The sequence below is a fragment of the Typopeltis vanoorti genome, chromosome 13 (genome assembly GCF_054136105.1).
Source record: "Typopeltis vanoorti isolate ZY-2024b chromosome 13, IOZ_Tvanoo_1.0, whole genome shotgun sequence".
Taxonomy (NCBI): domain Eukaryota; kingdom Metazoa; phylum Arthropoda; class Arachnida; order Uropygi; family Thelyphonidae; genus Typopeltis; species Typopeltis vanoorti.
The window spans coordinates 96,984,511-97,005,710 of record NC_143561.1 but is presented as its reverse complement, the minus strand read 5'-3'; the positions used below and the strand labels follow the sequence as shown (position 1 = coordinate 97,005,710).

The following is a 21,200-nucleotide window of genomic DNA, read 5'->3' as shown; positions in this document are numbered from 1 at the left end:
GTTCTGATTTTTCTATCCTTACAGACAACCTCACCACATGCCTCTCTGGCTAAATCAATCAGTGTTTTCTTCAGGGCTTGCCACTGAATCTCTAAAGTTTGATTCCTGTTCTCAAACTCTTTCATTTTTTCTTGAATGATGTTTATGTATTTTAGTCTACAGTTCACATCTGAGAGCTGTTCAAGACTAAATGGTTATCACTTCCAGTTTCAAATCTTCTGTACACTCTGGTATCCTGCACCAGGGAGAAAACATCAGTATCAACAATAACATAGTGAATGAGAGTTTTCTTATTCCTTTTCTCTTTCTCCATGTGAATTTGTGCACATTTTTATGTTGGAACACTGTGTTAATTATAACCAGTCCCTATCCTGAGCAGAAATCCAACAGGTATTTGCCATTATTATTAGCTTTACACTTTTCTCCAAATTTTTCCCAAATATTTTTATCATCATCATCATCATCATCAAATTCCTGCCATGTACCCTCAAGGGGTGTACAAGATATGACAGTACTACATGAAAAAATTACATCATTACTAACTTCCTATCTACAATTTTCCTCCAAATCAGTCTGTTACTTGTCAAGACTCCAACATTATCAGATCTTATATTTCTATCGTCTAAGGCACTTTGTACCGTATCAATCCACCTATATCTTGGTCTTCCTCTGGGTCGTTTTCCTGCCAACCTGGCAGAGAACACTTGTTTTGCTAATCTTTCCTCTCCCATTCTATTTAAGTGACCATACCATCTGAGATTAGCTCTGCTAACGCATTCCTGGATGCTGACAATGTCAAGTTCTTTCCTAATATCCTCATTTTTAATATGATATTGCCATTGATGCCATCTGTTCACGCCTCTAATCTTTCTCAGGACTCTCATATCTGCGGTCTCTAGTCTTTGGTCAAGTGTTTTACTTCTGACCCAGCTCTCAGATCCATAAGTTAAAATTGGTTTGAACACAGTCTTGTATACAGCTAATTTAGTGTTCCGACTAATTTCTTTCTTATTCCATATGAATTTATTCAATTGACTTCCCACCATACCAGCTTTGCTGATTCTGTTGTCTGTTTCTATATTTAGTTTACCATCTTCAGTAAAAATTGTGCCTCAGTAGCTGAAATGTTTTACTTGTTCCACAGGTTCTCCATTCACAACACAGTTGACATTTTCAATGATTCTGCCTATTTTCATTGTCTTTGTCTTTTTATTGCTGACCTTCATACCATATCTATTACAACAGCTATTCAATTTAGTCAGAGAATCTTGCAGACTTGTAGCGGATTTATTTAGAAGTATAACATCATCCGCATAAAGCAAAGAGCTGACATTAACATCTCCAATTTTGATATCAGGTTTAATACCACATTCCTTCATAATGTGATCCATATAGATAATGAATAACAGAGGGGATAATGTACATCCTTGTCTCACACCAGATTTAACATTAAACCATCTTCCTGTACTTCCTTCAATTCTAACTTCAATTCTAAATATTTTTATATGTCTGACAATCATTTCCTACTCTGCTATTTAGATCCCCAACAAGGAACAACTTTTCCTTTTTCATTGTGTCATTTTCTTGTTCTAAATACTCAAAAAATCCCTCCATGTCTACCTTGGCAGAACCTTCTGTGGGACCATAAGCACAAATAAGTCTCATTGTCCAGTTCGCCATTCTCATATTTGCCCACATCACTCTACTTGAAACTGCAAATGGTGGTTTTTACATATTATCCTTCATAGCATCCTATGGTTATCACTTCCTGTTTCAAATCTTCTGTACACTCTGGTATCCTGCACCAGGGAGAAAACATCAGTATCAACAGTAACATAGTGAATGAGACTTTTCTTATTCCACACTCACTGTCATGTACAGTGAGTGTGGTGGGTCGAAGTCAAGGGGCATTATGGCATGTAATAAGTTACATGTTTGTAGCCAGTATAAATTGGAGGAATGTGATGCGCCCAAGTCAGTGCAACCATATCTGGGTTAAATGACTGCGAGAAGGGAACTGACAGAGTTTGAAAGAGGCAAATTGTTGACAAATTGGGCCATCCCAAGTCAGCAGTTAATGATACCACACTTAGATGGAAGCCCAGGGAGTTGACTGTAAGTGCTATCCACAATAGACGACCCACCACACTCATTGTACGTGACAGTAGGATGCTCATCATCATCATCATCAAATTCCTGCCATGTACCCTCAATGGGTGTACAGGATATGATAGTACTACAAGAAAAAAATTACATCATTACTAACTTCCTGTCTACAATTTTCCTCCAAATCAGTCTGTTACTTGTCAAGACTCCAACATTATCAGATCTTATATTTCTATCGTCTAAAGCACTTTGTACCGTATCAATCCACCTATATCTTGGTCTTCCTCTGGGTTGTTTGCTGCCAACCTGGCAGAGAACACTTGTTTTGCTAATCTTTCCTCGCCCATTCTGTTTAAGTGACCATACCACCTGAGATTAGCTCTGCTAACACATTCCTGGATGCTGACAATATCAAGTTCTTTCCTAATATCCTCCTTTTTAATATGATATTGGCCATCTGTTCATGCCTATAATCTTTCTCAGGACTCTCATATCTGCGGTCTCTAGTCTTTGGTCCAGTGTTTTACTTCTGACCCAGCTCTCAGATCCATAAGTTAAAACTGGTTTGAACACTGTCTTGTATACAGCTAATTTAGTGTTCCGACTAATTTCTCTCTTATTCCATATGAATTTGTTCAATTGACTTCCCACCATACCAGCTTTGCTGATTCTGTTGTCTATTTCTATATTTAATTTACCATCTTCACTAAAAATCGTGCCTAAGTAGCTGAAATGTTTTACTTGTTCCACAGGTTCTAAATTCACAACACAGTTGACATTTTCAGTGATTCTGCCTATTTTCATTGTCTTTGTCTTTTTATTGCTGACCTTCATACCATATCTATTATAACAGCTATTCAATTTAGTCAGAGAATCTTGCAGACTTGTAGCAGATTTATTTAGAAGTATAACATCATCCGCATAAAGCAAACAGCTGACATTAACATCTCCAATTTTGATATCATGTTTAATACCACTTTCTTTCATAATGTGATCCATATAGATAATGAATAACAGAGGGGATAATGAACATCCTTGTCTGACACCAGATTTAACATTAAACCATCTTCCTGTACTCCCTTCAATTCTAACTGCTGACTTACAACTCAAATAAAGACTGAGTATTGCTTGATATAATGTACCATTGACACCATATAACTGCAGCGTATTGAATAGCTTCTCTCTTGGCACCTTGTCATATGCCTTTTCCAAACCGACAAAACTTAAATACAGATCTTTGTTATATTCCCATGCTTTCTCGACTATTTGTCGTAAAGTGAAGATCTGATCCTGACAGCTTCTATTTGGCCTGAATCCAGCTTATTCTTCACCAAGCTTTTCTTCCACAATTCTTCTCAACCATTTCTCAAGTATACTTGCATAGATCTTGCCAGGAACACTCAGTAGGGAAATACCTCTGTAATTCTCACATTCAGTTTTATTTCCCTTTTTATATATTGGTACCATGAGAGCTCTACTCCAATCATCGGGAATTCATCCCTCTGTCCAGGCTTTCTGAACTATGCAGTGCAGCCACTGTAAGACTCGTATACCACCATACTTCAGCATTTCTGGTCGAATATCATCTACTCCTGCTGCCTTTCCACATTTCAGGCTTTTGATGGCTTTTTCTACTTAAAGTATGATATGTATTCCTGACTGCATGCCTGGTCAGTGTTTTTTACCTCAGTGCTGTCATCATGGCTTGTTTCATTTAGCAATTTTTCGAAGTAATTACTCCATACTTCAAGAATATCTTTCTCTCCTGTTTCATGTCACCTTTATCATCTCTAATTCCTTTTACAGCACTCTTTCCTCCATTTCTGAGCTTCTTCAACAACCTCCAGAATATGTTGTCACCTTCTTGATATTTATTTTCTATGTTTTTTCCAAAGTTCTCCCATGACTTTTGTTTAGCTAGTTTTACACAGTGTTTAGCATTCTTGCATTTGTCTCTATATTCTCTAAGAGCACAAGCTGACTTATTTGCCAGGAACTTTTGATATGCTTTCTTCTTTTCCTTCACTGCCTCTTTAACTTCCTGTGTCCACCAGGGAGTTCTGATTTTTTTATCCTTGCAGACAACCTCACCACATGCCTCTCTGGCAGAATCAATCAATGTTTTCTTCAGAGTTTGCCACTGAATCTCCAAGGTTTGATTCCTGTTCTCAAACTCTTTCATTTTTTCTTCAATAATCTTTGTGTATTTTAGTCTACAGTTCACATCTGAGAGCTGCTCAACTTTTATTCGCTTTAAAACTTTCTTACATGTTATTCTTTTCAATATGAAATTCAATTTTATCCTGCTCAAGACTAAATAGTGATCACTTCCAATTTCAAATCCTCTGTACACTCTGGTGTCCTGCACCAGGGAGAAAACATCACTATCAACAATAACATAGTCAATGGAGACTTTTTTTATTCCTAGCCTCTTCTCTCCATGTGAATTTGTGCAAATTTTTATGTTGGAACATGGTGTTAGTAATAACCAGTCCATGTCCTGAGCAGAAATCCAACAGATATTTGCCATTATTATTAGCTTTACTCTTTTCTCCAATTTTTCCCAAAATATTTTTGTATGTCTCACAATCATTTCCTACTCTGCTATTTAGATCCCCAACAAGGACCAACTTTTCCTTTTTCATTGTGTCAGTTGCTTTTTCTAAAGCAACAAAATATTCCTCCACTTCTACCTTAGTAGAACCTTCTGTGGGACCATAGGCACAAATAAGTTTCATTGTTCAGTTCCCCATTCTCATATTTGCCCACATTACTCTTCTTGAGACTGACTGCCATTCAAGAAGATTAGCCTCGTATTTTGTGTTGAATACTATGGCTACTCCTTCTTTTCCTTGATTGTCATTGCCTGAATATAATATTTTGTATTTATTGCTCAGAAAGATCTCACCAGTTTTGGTCTTTTTTGTTTCAGTCACCCCTATTATGTCGATCTGGTACTTATCTAATTCCTCAGCTAGCTCCATTTCTTTGCCATTCAGGCTCCTTACGTTGATAGTACCAATCTTTAACTCTGGTAATGTTGAGTTGGGGTTTGTTTTCAGATTTGTTCCAGTAGCTGACTTTTCGCTGTTCGCCCTAGTTCCCTGTCGAAAACAATGGGGGCCTTGTTTAACCGGGCGACGCCCTAGCTGGCATGAAATATAGTCATGTTGTACCATCGTTTTTTATGTTGGTTTAACCAATAAGAATACAATTTGGTCGGCTAAATCCCAAATTGCCAGCCCATCCTCGTTCGTTCAGTATCAAAGTAAATACCCAACAGGGTGCACCACGAGAAGGTGAGGATTGGACATTAGGTCAGAAGCCCTGGTCGGTTCTCCGCATTCCTTTAAAGGCTATGTGGAGGTCTCCTCTCAGTTATATAGCTTTGACCCTTAAGCACCCCCAGTAGGATGCTATGAAGGATAATATGTAAAAACCACCATTTATAGGCCAACATTGAATTGAATGCAGAGTTCCAGGCATTGGCATCATCATCATAACGCCAATTACGGATAATATAGTAGACCATATTGGTCTGTTCTGGTCTCATTATCCATCTAATATCCTTTTATTGAAGTCTATCTACCCAGCCTTCTCTTTCCAGTTGCTTTGTATTTTATTATTTGTTTAGGATATCAGAAGTTGGCCATTCAGTTTACATGTTCTATTGATTTTGTTTTTAGTTCTTTTAAAATATCTTTGTTCCTTTTTCGGTCTAACAATGTGTGTATTTTGCAGATATTCTCATAAATCTCATTTCACTTGTTTTTATTCTTTGTTTATCTTGTTTGTTTATTGCCCAAATTTTACTGCCATATAATAATATGGGCACTGCTAAAGTATTATATATTTTCAAGCGTGTTTCTTTTTGTACTATATTTGGATTTAGTGTTCTATTTATCAGACCTATAATCTGTAAAATTTTAAAGTTTTTAATTTTATGTCTTTTTCTCCTTCATGTGATATTTCTCTACCCAGATAACTGAAAGTATTTATCTGTTCTATTATTTTATTATTAATAACTATTTTACTTCTAACTGGAGTTTGTTCAGAAAATTTATTTGGTTATTCTGGGAAATTTCCATACCTTGATTGTTTGAGGTATGGAATATTAATATAAAATTTGATTTTATATTAATATTTCATTAATATAAATATTGAGAATTGTTGGAGACAGAGGACATCCCTGTCTTACTCCTTGGTTTATAGATTGTTTTTCAGACCTTTTTTCTTTTATTTTTATTTCATTATCTTTGTATATATTCAATATTGCATGTAGTAAAATATTAGGTATATTTATTCTTTGTAATACATCTGATTATATATATTTTTTTACTTTGTCAAATGATTTTTCATAATCTATAAACAAAAGATGAGTTTCTAAATTAAATTTTCTTCTTTTTTCTATAAGTAATTTTGAACAAAAAGCTGCATCCAGTGTAGAGTGTCCTTTTCAAAATCCATTTTGACATTCTGATAATATTTTTTCACTGTATATTTTCAGTTTTTCATTGAGGCATTGACTGGAATAGAAATCTGTACAAAAACATTCAAAATTGAGGCTCACCACATGGGTTATGGCAGGACTGTAATATGCATGTCCCACATTACCCAAACCAACATGCAGCATCATCTTTAGTGGTGCAAAGAGTGAACGTTGTGTTATGGAGCAACGACTCATGTTGCACCCTCTACCAAGCAAATGAACTGATGTGGGTGTGGTGGTCTACATGAGGTATATATCAGGAATTTGATAATAGATGATGGTGATGATATAGTGCTTATTTTATTTGTAATTGTTAAACATCACAAAATGTGACATAGAACAAGATCATGATTTTCATTGACAACTATGAATAAATGAAACAGTACAGTGATTTGTGATCTTGTCAGGAAAGCTAGTGCTTGTGCACTATAGCTGTCAATATGACACCATCAGTCTGTTTATTGTTGTTATAGCCATATAAAACATATAAATAAACAATAAACATGTATATTCAAATGTGTTATAGTCTTCATATTGTTGCATGTTGGAAAGAAACAAATGCTTGGGATAATGTAGAATTTTGTGGAACACAAGAACAAAAAAGTAATATGGTACAGTTGATTTGCTCATTAAATTTGCACTTAACAGTGAAGTTCTGCTTCGAGTTTTGTTGAGTTTGCTGTAGTTGAATATGTTTGTTGAACATGTTATAGCCTATGGTTATTGGCATTAATATTCAAGTGTAGTGAGGGATGATATCAGATGATTTGAGTCCACTTAGGATAGAAACTCATGAAAACAATAATAGTAATAATAATAGTATTCCATACAACAAGTTTGAGGGGTGAAAATATGCATTGCTAAATTACCCTAATGAGCAGTGTTCCTCTAAGTTGCATGGTCACACATTGACCATGCAGCTTAGTGACTGAGATGTTCCCAAACACATTGAATTGTTGCCCTTGAAATTGCAGCTGAAATTTTCTTTTAAAAACACTGCTGGTTCTAAGTCACTATTTACATGATTGTTTTCGCTTTCCTTTCCTAATGATGTAAGTGTTCTAACTAGTTTATCAACTGCCATTGGATTGGTCTGTTAGGTCATGGGATCTAGGCTGGCCAGCATGCCTCATCAGGAATGAAATAGGCAGATTTTCTATTTTCAAACAGATGGAAAAGTGATGATTGGCTGGAGCAATTGCTTTTCTAGAGTCATCTAGTGGCAGAAACATGAAGTTATGTGAGATAAACTCAAAGCCCCATACAAAAGTGACATCACCATGAGGTAATGAGACTTCGTATGTATATTACAAAAAAAAAACTTTTAAAGTGCTGTATGGTCATCAGAGGTCATGTAAAACATTTCTTCTCAGAGCAGTAACAGGTCCACACAGCTGTAAAAAAAAAATTAGAGGGAACATTGCTGATGGGTACTGATGGGTTAAGGATGTGACTTGTTTTACCACAGTTAGTGACAGTGATCATGCTGTACTGATTTGAGAAGTAGCTAAGTATGTGTATATTCCAATTATGGAAGGTTACATGCTAATCTACAAAGCTGGAAATTATGACAAACTCAAGAGAATACTATGTTTAATCCCATGGTATCAGTTACCGAATAGGAAGGAATATCAGTAGTGCATGGGAAGCTTTGAAAAGATGCTTAAATAATACAGTATCGGAATAGATCTATCCTTAGAGTTCAGGGAACAAATAGGGTAGGAGTGAAATGGATGTGCAACCTTATTAAGCCAGAAATTCATAAGAAGATGATGTTAGAAGAAATATTGTGAGAATAAGGATGAGAGGAGTTATGAAGTATATAAGGCATAAGCCAGAAAAGTTATGAGTATTGTACAGAAAATAAAGTGAGAGTTGGCTAAAGGCAATCCAAAAGAATTTTGTTGTTAAACTAAATTTAACAAAAAAATGAATTTAGAAGAGTAACATTACTGAATGTGTTCCACAAATAGAAAAAGTAATTTAGCAAAGCACTGTCCCTACATTATGTCTGAGGTTTGGTAACTCCCAACAACAAGAAACCTTCAACCATTCAAAATAACTTAACAGCATTGACACAGCCTACATAAGGTACACTATGAAATCTTGTGCTTTTATTCTGGTGGTGGCTTTCTTGAAATGGTCTTATTTCACCCCGTAAATTGATTTCATATTTCATCATACATTTTTATGTTTGACGTGTATCTGGATACTGAACAAATGAGGATGGGCTGGCAATTTGGGATTTAGCTGACAAAATTGTATTCTTATTGGCTTAAACCATAACTCAAAATGATGGTACAACATAATGGAATTTCCTTCCAGCTGGGGCGTGCCCAGTTAAACAAGCCCCCCCTCATTGTTTTCATCAGGAAACTGGGGCAAACAGTGAAAAGCCAGCTACTGGAACAAACCCCAAACTCAACATCAGCAGAGATCAGCATAAGAAGCATCAATGGAAAAGAAATGGAACTAGCAGAAGAATTGGATAAATAATTATGTATATAATATTATTAGATATATATATATATATACTACATAATTAGATATACATAATAATTATGTATATCTAATTATGTAGATCTGGATAAATACCAGATCTACATAATAGGTGTTACCGAAACAAAAAAGATAAAAACAGGCAAGATCTTTCTAAGCAACAAATACAATATGCTATATTCAGACCAATAACAATCAGGGAAAGGAGTAGCTATAATATTAAAAATTAAGTATGAGGATAATCTTTTTGAATGGCAGGCAATATCAAGTAAAATGATGCTAGATAATATTGGAATGACAAACTGGACAGTGAGACTTATTTGTGCCTATGGTCCCATAGAAGGTTCTACTGAGGCAAAAGTGGAGGAATATTTTGAGGTAACAATAGAGAAAGCAACATTCTTTTTCAATGAAAAAGAAAAAGTTGATCCTTGTTGGAGATATAAACAAGAGAGTAGGAAATGATTACCAGACACACAAAAATGCTTTGGAAAAATTTGGAAAAAAGAACAAAGCTAATAATAATAATGGTAAGTACTTGCTGGATTTCTGCTGAGAACATGAACTAGTTATTACTAACACCATGTGCCAACATAAAAATGTACAAAAAGTCACATGAAGAGAAGATGCAAGGAATAAGAAAAGTCTAATTGAATATTTGATTATGTTATTGTTGACATTTGCCCACTGGTTCAGGACACAAGAGTATACTGAGGATTTTAAATAGTTAGTGATCACCATATAGTGTTGAACAGGATTAAATTGAATTTCATATTGAAAAAAAGGGTGTGAAAGAAAGGTTTGAAACAAATCAAAGTTGAACAACTATGAGAAGTGAACTGTAGACAGTTCAAACATTACTAGGTACAAACATTATTCAAGAAAAACTGAAAGAGTTTGAAAACAAGAACCAAATTGGAGATTCATTGGCAAACCCTAAAGAAAACATTGATTGATGCAGCCAGAAAATCATGTGGCAAGATAGTCTGCAGGTTAGAAAAATCAGAACTCCATGGTGGACTCAGGAAGTTAAAGAGGCAATCAAGGAAAAGAAGAAAGCATATCAAAAGTTTCTGGCAAATAAATTAGCTTGTGCTCTTAGAAAATACAGCAAAAAATGTAAGAAAAGTGAAGCACCGTGTAAAACTAGCTGAACAAAAGTTGGAAAGACTTTAATAAAAAAATAGAAAATAAATATAAAGAAGGTGATAAAATATTCTGGAGGATATTGAAAAAAAAAAAAAAAAGCTCAGAAATGGAGGCAAGAGTTCTTTATAAGAAATTAGAAATGATAACAGGGACATAAAAACTAAAGATGGATATTCTTCATGTATGGAGTAATTAATTTGAAGGACTGTTAAATAAAATAAGCAGTGACAGCATGGTGGTAGAAAAACACTGAACAGACATGTCATTTGGAATATATATCTGTACTTGAATTAGAAAAGCTATCACAAACCTGAAATGTGAAAAGTCAACTGGAATAGATGTTATTCGACCAGATCTGCTAAAATATGGAGATATAAAACAACAATTTATATGATAACCACAGTAATTAACTTAAATGAAAGTACAGATATTTCGTACTGAAAATAACAGTACATCATCAGTGCATAGAAACAAGCAAATCAAAAAAAACGTGAATACAAATGGTTAAGTCGGTGGTTTAACCTCAAAGTCTGATCTGGCACAACATAGTATTGACACTAAATACAGTATCCTTGGGATGAAGCTCATCTTCTCCATAGAAACAGTTGTAAATATGAACACCTCTTCAAAGAAAGTTGTGAAGCCCTTTTACATTGGCCAAATCTAAATCAGAATGATTTTTTCTCTCTCTCCCAAAAGTTTGGGAGATTCTTATTTTAGGTAACCATCAAAAATAGTTTTTAATAATATTATTTATTAATATGAATTTCTAGCATTCAGCAACATTTTTTAATTGGTATACCATCGATGGTTGTACGTACCTTATATTCACATTTCTTTGATTTGCTTTTTTTCTATGCACTACTGATGTACTGTTATTTTCAGTATGAAATATCTGTACTTTCATTTCATTAAAATTAATTACTGTGGTTACCATGTAATTTGTTGTTTATAGTCATACCACAGGTACCTTTAAAGATTATGAAGATATAAAAGTTTTACAGTGCCTATACTGTATAATTGAAGGCTTGGCTAGAGGGTCAAATTCCAGATAATTAGAGTAGAGCGCTCATAGTATCCATCTTTAAAAAGGGAAATAAAACTGAATGTAAGAATTTCAGAGGAATTTCTCTACTGTGTGTTCCTGATAAGAATTACTTCAAGTATTTATGAGAAACAACTAAGAAGAAAAATTGAGGAGGAGGAGGAGAACAAGCTGGGTTCAGGACAAACAGAGATTGTCAGGGTCAGATTTTCAATTGGGTTAGATTTTTCTCTCATAGAGTGGTGCATGATTGGAATGCACCACTCTACGAGAGAAATAATTTAAGACAAATAATTGAGAAATCATGGGAATATAACAAGGATCTGTATTTAAGTTTTGTAGATCTCTAAAAGGCATATGGTAAGGTGTCAAGAGGAAATCTATTCAAAATGCTCCAGTTATATGTTGTAAATGGGACATTTTATCGAGTAATACATAGTCTCTATTTGAGTTGTAAATCAGCAGTTACTAAGTGATGGAGGTACAGGAAGATGGTTTGATGTTAAGTCAAGTTTGCGACAAGGGGGTGTACATTATCTCCACTGTTATTCATCACTTATATGGATCACATTATTAAGGAAAGTGGTATTAAACCTGATATCAAAATTGGAGGTGTTCACCTCAGTTCTTTACTTTATACAGATGATGTCATACTCGTAAATAAATCCAGGACAAGTCTACAGGATTCCCTAACCATATTGAATAACTGCTGTGATAAATTTGATATGAAAATCAGCATTAGAAAGACAGACATTGAAAACATCAACTGCATCCTCAATGGAGAACCTACACAAGTAAAACATTTCAGCTATTTGAGCTTAATTTTCAGTGAAGATGGAAAATTAAATTTGGAAATAGACAACAGAACTTAACAAAACTGGTATGGTACAAAATCAGCTGAATAAATTTATATGGATTAAGAGAAAAATTAGTCAAAACACTAAGCTCTGTATACAAGTCAGTGTTGAAATCAATTTTAACTTATGGATCTGAGAGCTGGGTAAGAAATAAAACTCTTGATCAAAGACTGGAGACCACAGATATGAGATTCTTGAGTAAGATTAGGGGACTGAACAGATGGCATCAGTGGCAGTAACATATTATAAACAAGGATATTAGGAAAGAACTTGACATTGTTAGCATTCAAGAATGTGTTAGCAGAGCTGATATCATGATGTATGGCCACTTAAATAGAATGGGAGAGGAAAGATATAGCTAAACAAGTGTTCTTTCCCAGGATGGCAGGAAAAAAGACCTACAGAAAGATCGATGTGTAGGTGGATTGATACAGTTAAAAGTGCTTTAGGAGACAGAAATATAAGATCAGATAATATTGGAATGTTTACAGATAAAAGGCTAATCTGGAGGAAAATCGTTGATAGGAAGTTAGCAATGATGTAACTTTTCATGTAGTACCATCATAAAATCCTGTATACCCCCTGACGATATTTGTCAGGAATTTGGTGATGATGATGATTTTTATGTTTTACTTTCGAGGCCTTTACATTGGCCTTTTTTTTATCCTTTGCAGTTTTTAAGGCCTAGATTTTAATCTTTTAATATTTTTCACTTTCAAATTTTACAACTTTTATAGTATATCACAATATTATAGTATAATATTATATTATAATATCACAATATTATAGTAATAATATCACAACATCTGTCGTATCGCTGCTTGAACCTCATTGACAAATCACTCACAACCATCTCTGGTAACCCATTCACCAATCTCCAAGCAAAAAATCTATTCCTAACACCCTGCTAACTTGCATTCTTACACAATTTCCACAGGTGACTCATTTTCTTCCTTCCTGCCATCTACAGAAAAAAGTCTTCACTGTCAGTCTTATAAAATCCCTTTAATAAGCTAAATGTCTCTTTTTGTCCCCCTATCAGCTAGTTTTTGATAGTCATTGACCTTTAATCTGTTCTCATAGGGAGCATTCCATAGACTCGCCCAAATCTTTGTCACTCACCTTTCAATCTTTCCACAACTTCATCACCATGGAATCCAGGTTACCAGACCTGCATGCATTACTCCAGATGTGGCCTATTAAAGCCTTATAAAGAGGAACAATAACTTCTTTATCCCTACTTTTAGCATGTTCTTCAACAACCACATAATTTGATGTGCTATTTTGGCTACCTTTGCAGTATGATTTCTAAACTTCAACTCCCTGACCACAGTCATTCCCCAAATCCCTGGTCTCATCAGTTTGCTGCAGTTTAATTCCATCAATATATTACACAGCTTGTTTCTCTTCTTCCTAAAGTGCATCACCTTACACTTAGCCACATTAAATTGGCAAAATCAGCAAACAACTGAATATTTCCCATCAAATAATTTCTTGTATCGTTAATGCACAAATTGAACAACAGAGGACCAAATACTGAACCCTGTAGTACACTACTAATCACCTGTCTTCTCCTAGACTCAACTCCTCCATAAACCATTCTTTATGGAGATCACTCATTATTATTTATTCTATTCTCTTATGTAAAATATCCTTGTTTCTTCTGAACTTTTTGTTCTCACATCACAACTTATGCACAGTCAGAAAGCAACATTTCAGGTACGTTCACTCTTCTTTTGTGTTAATGAACAATTATATCATGTTAATGTGTCAATGAACCTGTTTTCACAATAGGTTGTCTTGGCCTATTGTGAAAATCCTTATTGTAAGTGAAATATAAGCAATATTAAAAATATTTAATTTTTCCTGTTACATATTATTTTAATAGTTTTCACAATTTTTCTGAGTATTATTAATCATCATCAGACATCTGTGGGGTCATGACTTATTGTGGGAGGTTCTTCTTATTACACACAATACTTCCAGACCATATCTTAAACTTGTTCATTATTTCTGCCCTTGCCACACTCTCAGGCAACTCTGCTCATTAACCACTCCATATAATAAACTTGCTCATCACTCCCCTGCTTACAGCCTCTTTCATTTCATGAATTTCACTTTCAGTTACTCTAGTATAAACTCTTCACCAACTACCACTAGACTCTCTGCAGATGGCATTCCTTCAGGATGTCTTCATTCCCGAATTTCAGATCCAGTACCTCTCTTTTCTTCTCTTTCGAAAATATATTCATCTCAAAAACCAGGTGACCAAATATCACCTGGTTTGTTGGTAATGTTGGTATTGTCTTCATCATTGCAGTAATATGTTCTACTCACAATCTAGCAATGTGATCTTAAATTTCAGATCCTCATTAACCATCATTCTTCCCAGTTTTTTTTTATTTCTCTGCCTCTCCTTCTAGATATCCCATCATTTGTGTATGCCACATCCCATTCTTGCCTTCCAAATTTAAAACCTTATATTTTGCAAGAATGAATTGGTAGTCATGTTCATGTGCCCACACAGTCAGTCTGTTCAGATGTGCACAAAACAACCCCAGATACATTGATAAAATCAAAGATTCTTGATCCTGTTATGCTCTCTCTCCTTACTACGATACTACCTAAGCTAGTTGTTCCTCAGAGACTAGGGAAATTAATTTTCCTTGTGCTAAGATGCTAACACCTCACTCTAATCTATATTTTTATAATTAAAATCATCAGAATGATCACCTCCATTTGTTTAGCCAATTTTATGTATACATATCCTCATCATCACCTGCACACATTTCCAAGGCATATAGCAACATCCACTAGGGGTGCTTAAGGGTCAGAGCTGTATAACTGAGAGGAGACCTCCACATAGCCTTTAAAGGAATGCGGAGAACCGACCAGGGCTTCTGACCTAATGTCCAATCCTCACCTTCTCGTGGTGCACCCTGTTGGGTATTTACTTTGATACTGAACGAACGAGGATGGGCTGGCAATTTGGGATTTAGCCGACCAAATTGTATTCTTATTGGTTAAACCAAAATAAAAAATGATGGTACAACATGACAAAATTTCATGCCGGCTGGGGCGTCGCCCGGTTAAACAAGGCCCCCGTTGTTTTCGCCAGGGAACCAGGGCGAACAGCGAAAAGTCAGCTACTGGAACAAATCTGAAAACAAACCCCAACTCAACATCACCAGAGTTACAGATCGGTACTATCAACGTAAGAAGCCTGAATGGCAAAGAAATGGAGCTAGCTGAGGAATTAGATAAGTATCAGATCGACATAATAGGGGTGACTGAAACAAAAAAGACCAAAACTGGTGAGATCTTTCTGAGCAATAAATACAAAATGTTATATTCAGGCAATAACAATCAAGGAAAAGAAGGAGTAGCCATAGTATTCAACACAAAATACGAGGCTAATCTTCTTGAATGGCAGTCAGTCTCAAGTAGAATAATGTGGGCAAATATGAGAATGGGGAACTGGACAATGAGACTTATTTGTGCCTATGGTCCCACAGAAGGTTCTACTAAGGTAGAAGTGGAGGAATTTTTTGAGGCTTTAGAAAAAGCAACTGACACAATGAAAAAGGAAAAGTTGGTCCTTGTTGGGGATCTAAATAGTAGTAGGAAATGATTGTGAGACATACAAAAATATTTTGGGAAAATTTGGAGAAAAGAGCAAAGCTAATAATAATGGCAAATATCTGTTGGATTTCTGCTCAGGACATGGACTGGTTATTACTAACACCATGTTCCAACATAAAAATGTGCACAAATTCACATGGAGAGAAGAGGCTAGGAATAAGAAAAGTCTCATTGACTATGTTATTGTTGATAGTGATGTTTTCTCCCTGGTGCAGGACACCAGAGTCTACAGAGGATTTGAAATTGGAAGTGATCACTATTTAGTCTTGAGCAGGATAAAATTGAATTTCATATTGAAAAGAATAACATGTAAGAAAGTTTTAAAGGGAATAAAAGTTGAGCAGCTCTCAGATGTAAACTGTAGACTAAAATACAGAAATATTATTGAAAAGAAAATGAAAGAGTTTGAGAACAGGAATCAAACCTTGGAGATTCAGTGGCAAACTCTGAAGGAAACATTGATTGATTCTGCCAGAGAGGCATGTGGTGAGGTTGTGTGCAAAGATAAAAAAATCAGAACTCCCTGGTGGACACAGAAAGTTAAAGAGGCAGTGAAGGAAATGAAGAAAGCATATCAAAAGTTCCTGGCAAATAAGTCAGCTTTTACTCTTACAGAATACAGAGACAAATGTAAGAAAGCTAAACAGTGTGTAAAACTAGCTAAACAAAAGTCATGGGAGGACTTTGGCAAGAATATAGAAAATAAATATCAAGAAGGTGGCAAAATATTCTGGAGGTTGTTGAAGAAGCTTAGGAATGGAGGAAAGAGTGCTGTAAAAGGAATTAGAGATGATAAAGGTGAAATGAAAACAGGAGAAAAAGATATCCTTGAAGTATGGAGTAATTACTTTGAAAAACTGCTAAATGAAACAAGCAGTGATGACAGCACAGTGATAAAAAACACTGACCAGGCATGCAGTCAGGAATACATATCCATACTTGAAGTAGAAAAAGCCATCAAAGGCTTGAAATGTGGAAAGGCAGCAGGAGTAGATGATATTCGACCAGAAATGCTGAAGTATGGTGGTATAAGAGTCTTACAGTGGCTGCACTGCATAGTTCAGAAAGCCTGGACAGAGGGACGAATTCCCGATGATTGGAGTAGAGCTCTCATAGTACCCATATATAAAAAGGGAAATAAAACTGAATGTGAGAATTACAGAGGTATTTCCCTACTGAGTGTTCCTGGCAAGATCTATGCAAGTATACTTGAGAAACGGTTGAGAAGAATTGTGGAAGAAAAGCTTGGTGAAGAACAAGCTGGATTCAGGCCAAATAGAGGCTGTCAGGATCAGATCTTCACTTTACGACAAATAGTCGAGAAAGCATGGGAATATAACAAAGATCTGTATTTAAATTTTGTCGATTTGGAAAAGGCATATGACAAGGTGCCAAGAGAGAAGCTATTCAATACGCTGCAGTTATATGGTGTCAATGGGGCATTATATCAAGCAATACTTAGTCTTTATTTGAGTTGTGAGTCAGCAGTTAGAATTGAAGGAAGTACAGGAAGATGGTTTAATGTTAAATCTGGTGTGAGACAAGGATGTACATTATCCCCTCTGTTATTCATTATCTATATGGATCACATTATGAAGGAATGTGGTATTAAACCTGATATCAAAATTGGAGATGTTAATGTCAGCTCTTTGCTTTATGCGGATGATGTTATACTTCTAAATAAATCCGCTACAAGTCTGCAAGATTCTCTGACTAAATTGAATAGCTGTTGTAATAGATATAGTATGAAGGTCAGCAATAAAAAGACAAAGACAATGAAAATAGGCAGAATCATTGAAAATGTCAACTGTGTTGTGAATGGAGAACCTGTGGAACAAGTAAAACATTTCAGCTACTGAGGCACAATTTTTACTGAAGATGGTAAACTAAATATAGAAATAGACAACAGAATCAGCAAAGCTGGTATCGTGGGAAGTCAATTGAATAAATTCATATGGAATAAGAAAGAAATTAGTCGGAACACTAAATTAGCTGTATACAAGACTGTGTTCAAACCAATTTTAACTTATGAATCTGAGAGCTGGGTCAGAAGTAAAACACTTGACCAAAGACTAGAGACCGCAGATATGAGAGTCCTGAGAAAGATTAGAGGCGTGAACAGATGGCATCGATGGCAATATCGTATTAAAAATGAGGATATTAGGAAAGAACTTGACATTGTCAGCATCAAGGAATGCGTTAGCAGAGCTAATCTCAGGTGGTATGGTCACTTAAATAGAATGGGAGAGGAAAGATTAGCAAAACAAGTGTTCTCTGCCAGGTTGGCAGGAAAACGACCCAGAGGAAGACCAAGATATAGGTGGATTGATACGGTACAAAGTGCCTTAGACGATAGAAATATAAGATCTGATAATGTTGGAGTCTTGACAAGTAACAGACTGATTTGGAGGAAAATTGTAGATAGGAAGTTAGTAATGATGTAATTTTTTCATGTAGTACTGTCATATCCTGTACACCCCTTGAGGGTACATGGCAGGAATTTTATGATGATGATGACTAAGTATCTCATGCCATTCACCTCACACCATACAACTTCTAAAACCACTGCTGCTTCTGTTTCCTTCCCTGAATCTCCACCTTGTATGGACACAATTCCTCTGCTGTCATCAAAGTACTTCTCCTTCCTAAAGTATCATTTCCTCATTAATTCTTGTCTACTTACACAATCACTACTTCTCTCTCTCTCTCTCTCTCTCTCTCTCTCTTTTACATCTTATATCTGTTATTAATCTTTAACTTTTTGATTACTAGAGAGCCTTTTGCTATCCACCAACAGGTTCTCTAGATCAGCCTTTCTCAAAGTGTTGTCTGCAGCCCATTAATGGGCCTAGTGAGATAATTTTATTAGTAAATAAATATTAAATAGTTTTATCTTAGTTTATAAAGTTTAATATGCAGTGTTTAGAATACAATATATTAAAAATCTTATTAATTAAAAAAAGTTCTTTTATGTAATTTGTTTAATTATTTAAACCTATAAAGTCTGTGCAAGCAATTTAAAAAATATTTTCCAGAACAAGAGACAGGATTTGAATTGATCAGGAATCCTTTTACATAGATGGAGTACATAAAAATATCAAGGATAAGCTTCAGACATGGCAGTGAAGAGCTTGTTAGGGAGAAAAATTTGAGACAGATTTTGGGCTTTATATACAGTCAGAATATCCTGGTCTTGCCAGCTTAAGTACTTACTGCTAATATACCTCAGTTTATAACTGCAGAGTTGGGTTTTCAACACTTTATCAGAAAAAGGGGGAAAAAATGAAATCAGCTAAATATGGAGCTGGATATGAGACTAAAGCTCTTCATCTTGGAACCTTACATGTTTACTGGTGTCTGAAAGAAAGCAGTGCCATTCTTTGCATTTATATGTTTAATATATTTTGCATGTTTTTTTTTATAAATTTAATTCCTTGAATGCTTGAACTCAAATAAACAATTAAATACTTTACAGGTGTTTCACTTTTTGGTATAATTCACAATATGTCTATCACCTTCCTATCCTACTTACTACTGAAAAATATTAAGATTGTGTATGTTATACCAACTATTTCACAATTTTGCACCTTAGGAACAGCATGTGAAGGCTCACCTCAAGTGGTGAAATATGAACTATCAGTAAAGAATGGATTTTGGGAGCCGATGAGTTATATGCTTTGTTAAAATAGGCTGCAGCCAGAAAAGTTTGAGAAACATTGCTCTAGATCATCAGTTCCCAATAAATGGTGCACATACCCCTGGGGTATGTGCACCATTTATTGTTCAGGGGTACACGAAAAAAATCAGTAATGGCGGAAAAACCTCATTTCCACTATTTTACATTAAGATAGGCACTGAACTGAAAAAAAAGTGTTAGTATTTAAAAACAGCTATTTTAAAAACAAGGAGTACAATTTATAGGCATGGGTTTAAAAGGGGGTACGCAAGTGGAAAAAGGTTGGGAACTCTAGATGACTCATACCAAATAAATTCAGATGCAAAAAAAAGAATAGTAGGATACTGATTTCATAATGCAATTACTATAAAGTATATGTGCTACATTGTAATACTATGTAATTAAAACATGGTTGTCACAAAAGCCATTGGGGAAGTAAACATTTTTAGGTACCTTTTATTGAAATGTTTATGTTGAAAAGGTATACATTTTCAATGTTGCTGAAATAATTATAAATGACTAGCATTGTTGATGAAGCTCATGTACACAAAATGAGATTGAGTGATAATTGTTTTTTTCAAATGAGCTTGCTAGAGATTTTTTTAAACATAACCCATAAAATGCTATATATAACTATACTGTTAATGATTGCAGAATAGTTGTATAAATTGTTTTAAAATGAACTTAATACTTCATCATGTAATATTTGTAATAAAAATGTTTTCATAGAATTTTTTTGATCTTCAAAAACTTGCTTTAATTTCTTAACCTCTGTAGGAATGTTCAGACATGAAGGTGAAAAGCTCTACAACGATTATATTAGTAACCAAGCTTGGATTTCCTTGAGGACATGCCTCTTTTCTGATCTATCTCCTTTTGCTGTTCTGCCAACTGATCCAGAGATATGGAACCGTCATCTTCATATATCAGAGGTATGGAGATTGCGAGTGCAGATTTAAATTTAACAGTAATCATTTAGGACCTTTTTTTTTTTTCTTCTAATAATGAATGCTATTAGTAATATCTAGTAAGTGTCCAGCAGGGAAAAAAACCTCTACTTTTCTCTCTCATTTTTAGTGCCGCCCTTTTCTCAGATTTCCTCCATGCATTTTCATGAGTCTGGGGTGTATTTCCCCACTGTTATTTAGTACTTTAATTAGAACCACTTTAAAGGAATTCTACCATTTTAATTCCTAGCACTTACTGCTGGCCTTAGTCATAAATAAGTAGCATTGTTCAATTTTCTTCTTTTAAATTTGCCCATATTATTACCTGAATGCATACTGAATGCTTCTCATTCCTATTCCAATTCAGACCTGGTCCTGGATAAACAATCCTTGGTTGAAATGGAGGCATTTATCCCCCATCCCACCCAGAAGTCCAGACCACTGCCTAAAGCCTAAACCTTGATTTTCCAACAAGTGTTTCTCAAAGCAGTTTAAGAAAAGAATTCTGTACATTTCAACTGATTTGAAACCAGAACTCTGCCATCTGATTCAGCCTACAAGGAGCAAGTATTGCAAGGCAAAGTGCAACAAATTTGTCTCCTACCCAAATCATACTCAAGCCTTCTAGTTCTGTGTAAAGGCCACTGGGTACAGCTTCTACCCATCTCTGTTTACACCTTTCTCACATCCAGATGGTACTATTGTAACATTATCCAAAAATAAGGCTGACCTTCTGACATCATTCTTCTCCTCGGTGAACATCAGTGATCAAGGCAAAGTACTTCCAGCA

General features: G+C 35.2%; 1 protein-coding gene across 3 annotated transcripts in view; it reads left to right on the top strand.

Annotated features, from left to right (window-relative positions):
• The window catches only part of LOC150100402 (testis-expressed protein 10 homolog), a 172,111-nt gene that overhangs the window by 111,387 nt on the left and 39,524 nt on the right, over nucleotides 1-21,200 (top strand). For all 3 annotated transcript variants that reach the window (XM_090402792.1, XM_090402790.1, XM_090402791.1), the window contains exon 11: nucleotides 20,241-20,395. In XM_090402792.1, the coding sequence (XP_090258918.1) occupies nucleotides 20,241-20,395 (155 nt within the window). The remainder of the gene's footprint in view (nucleotides 1-20,240; nucleotides 20,396-21,200) is intronic.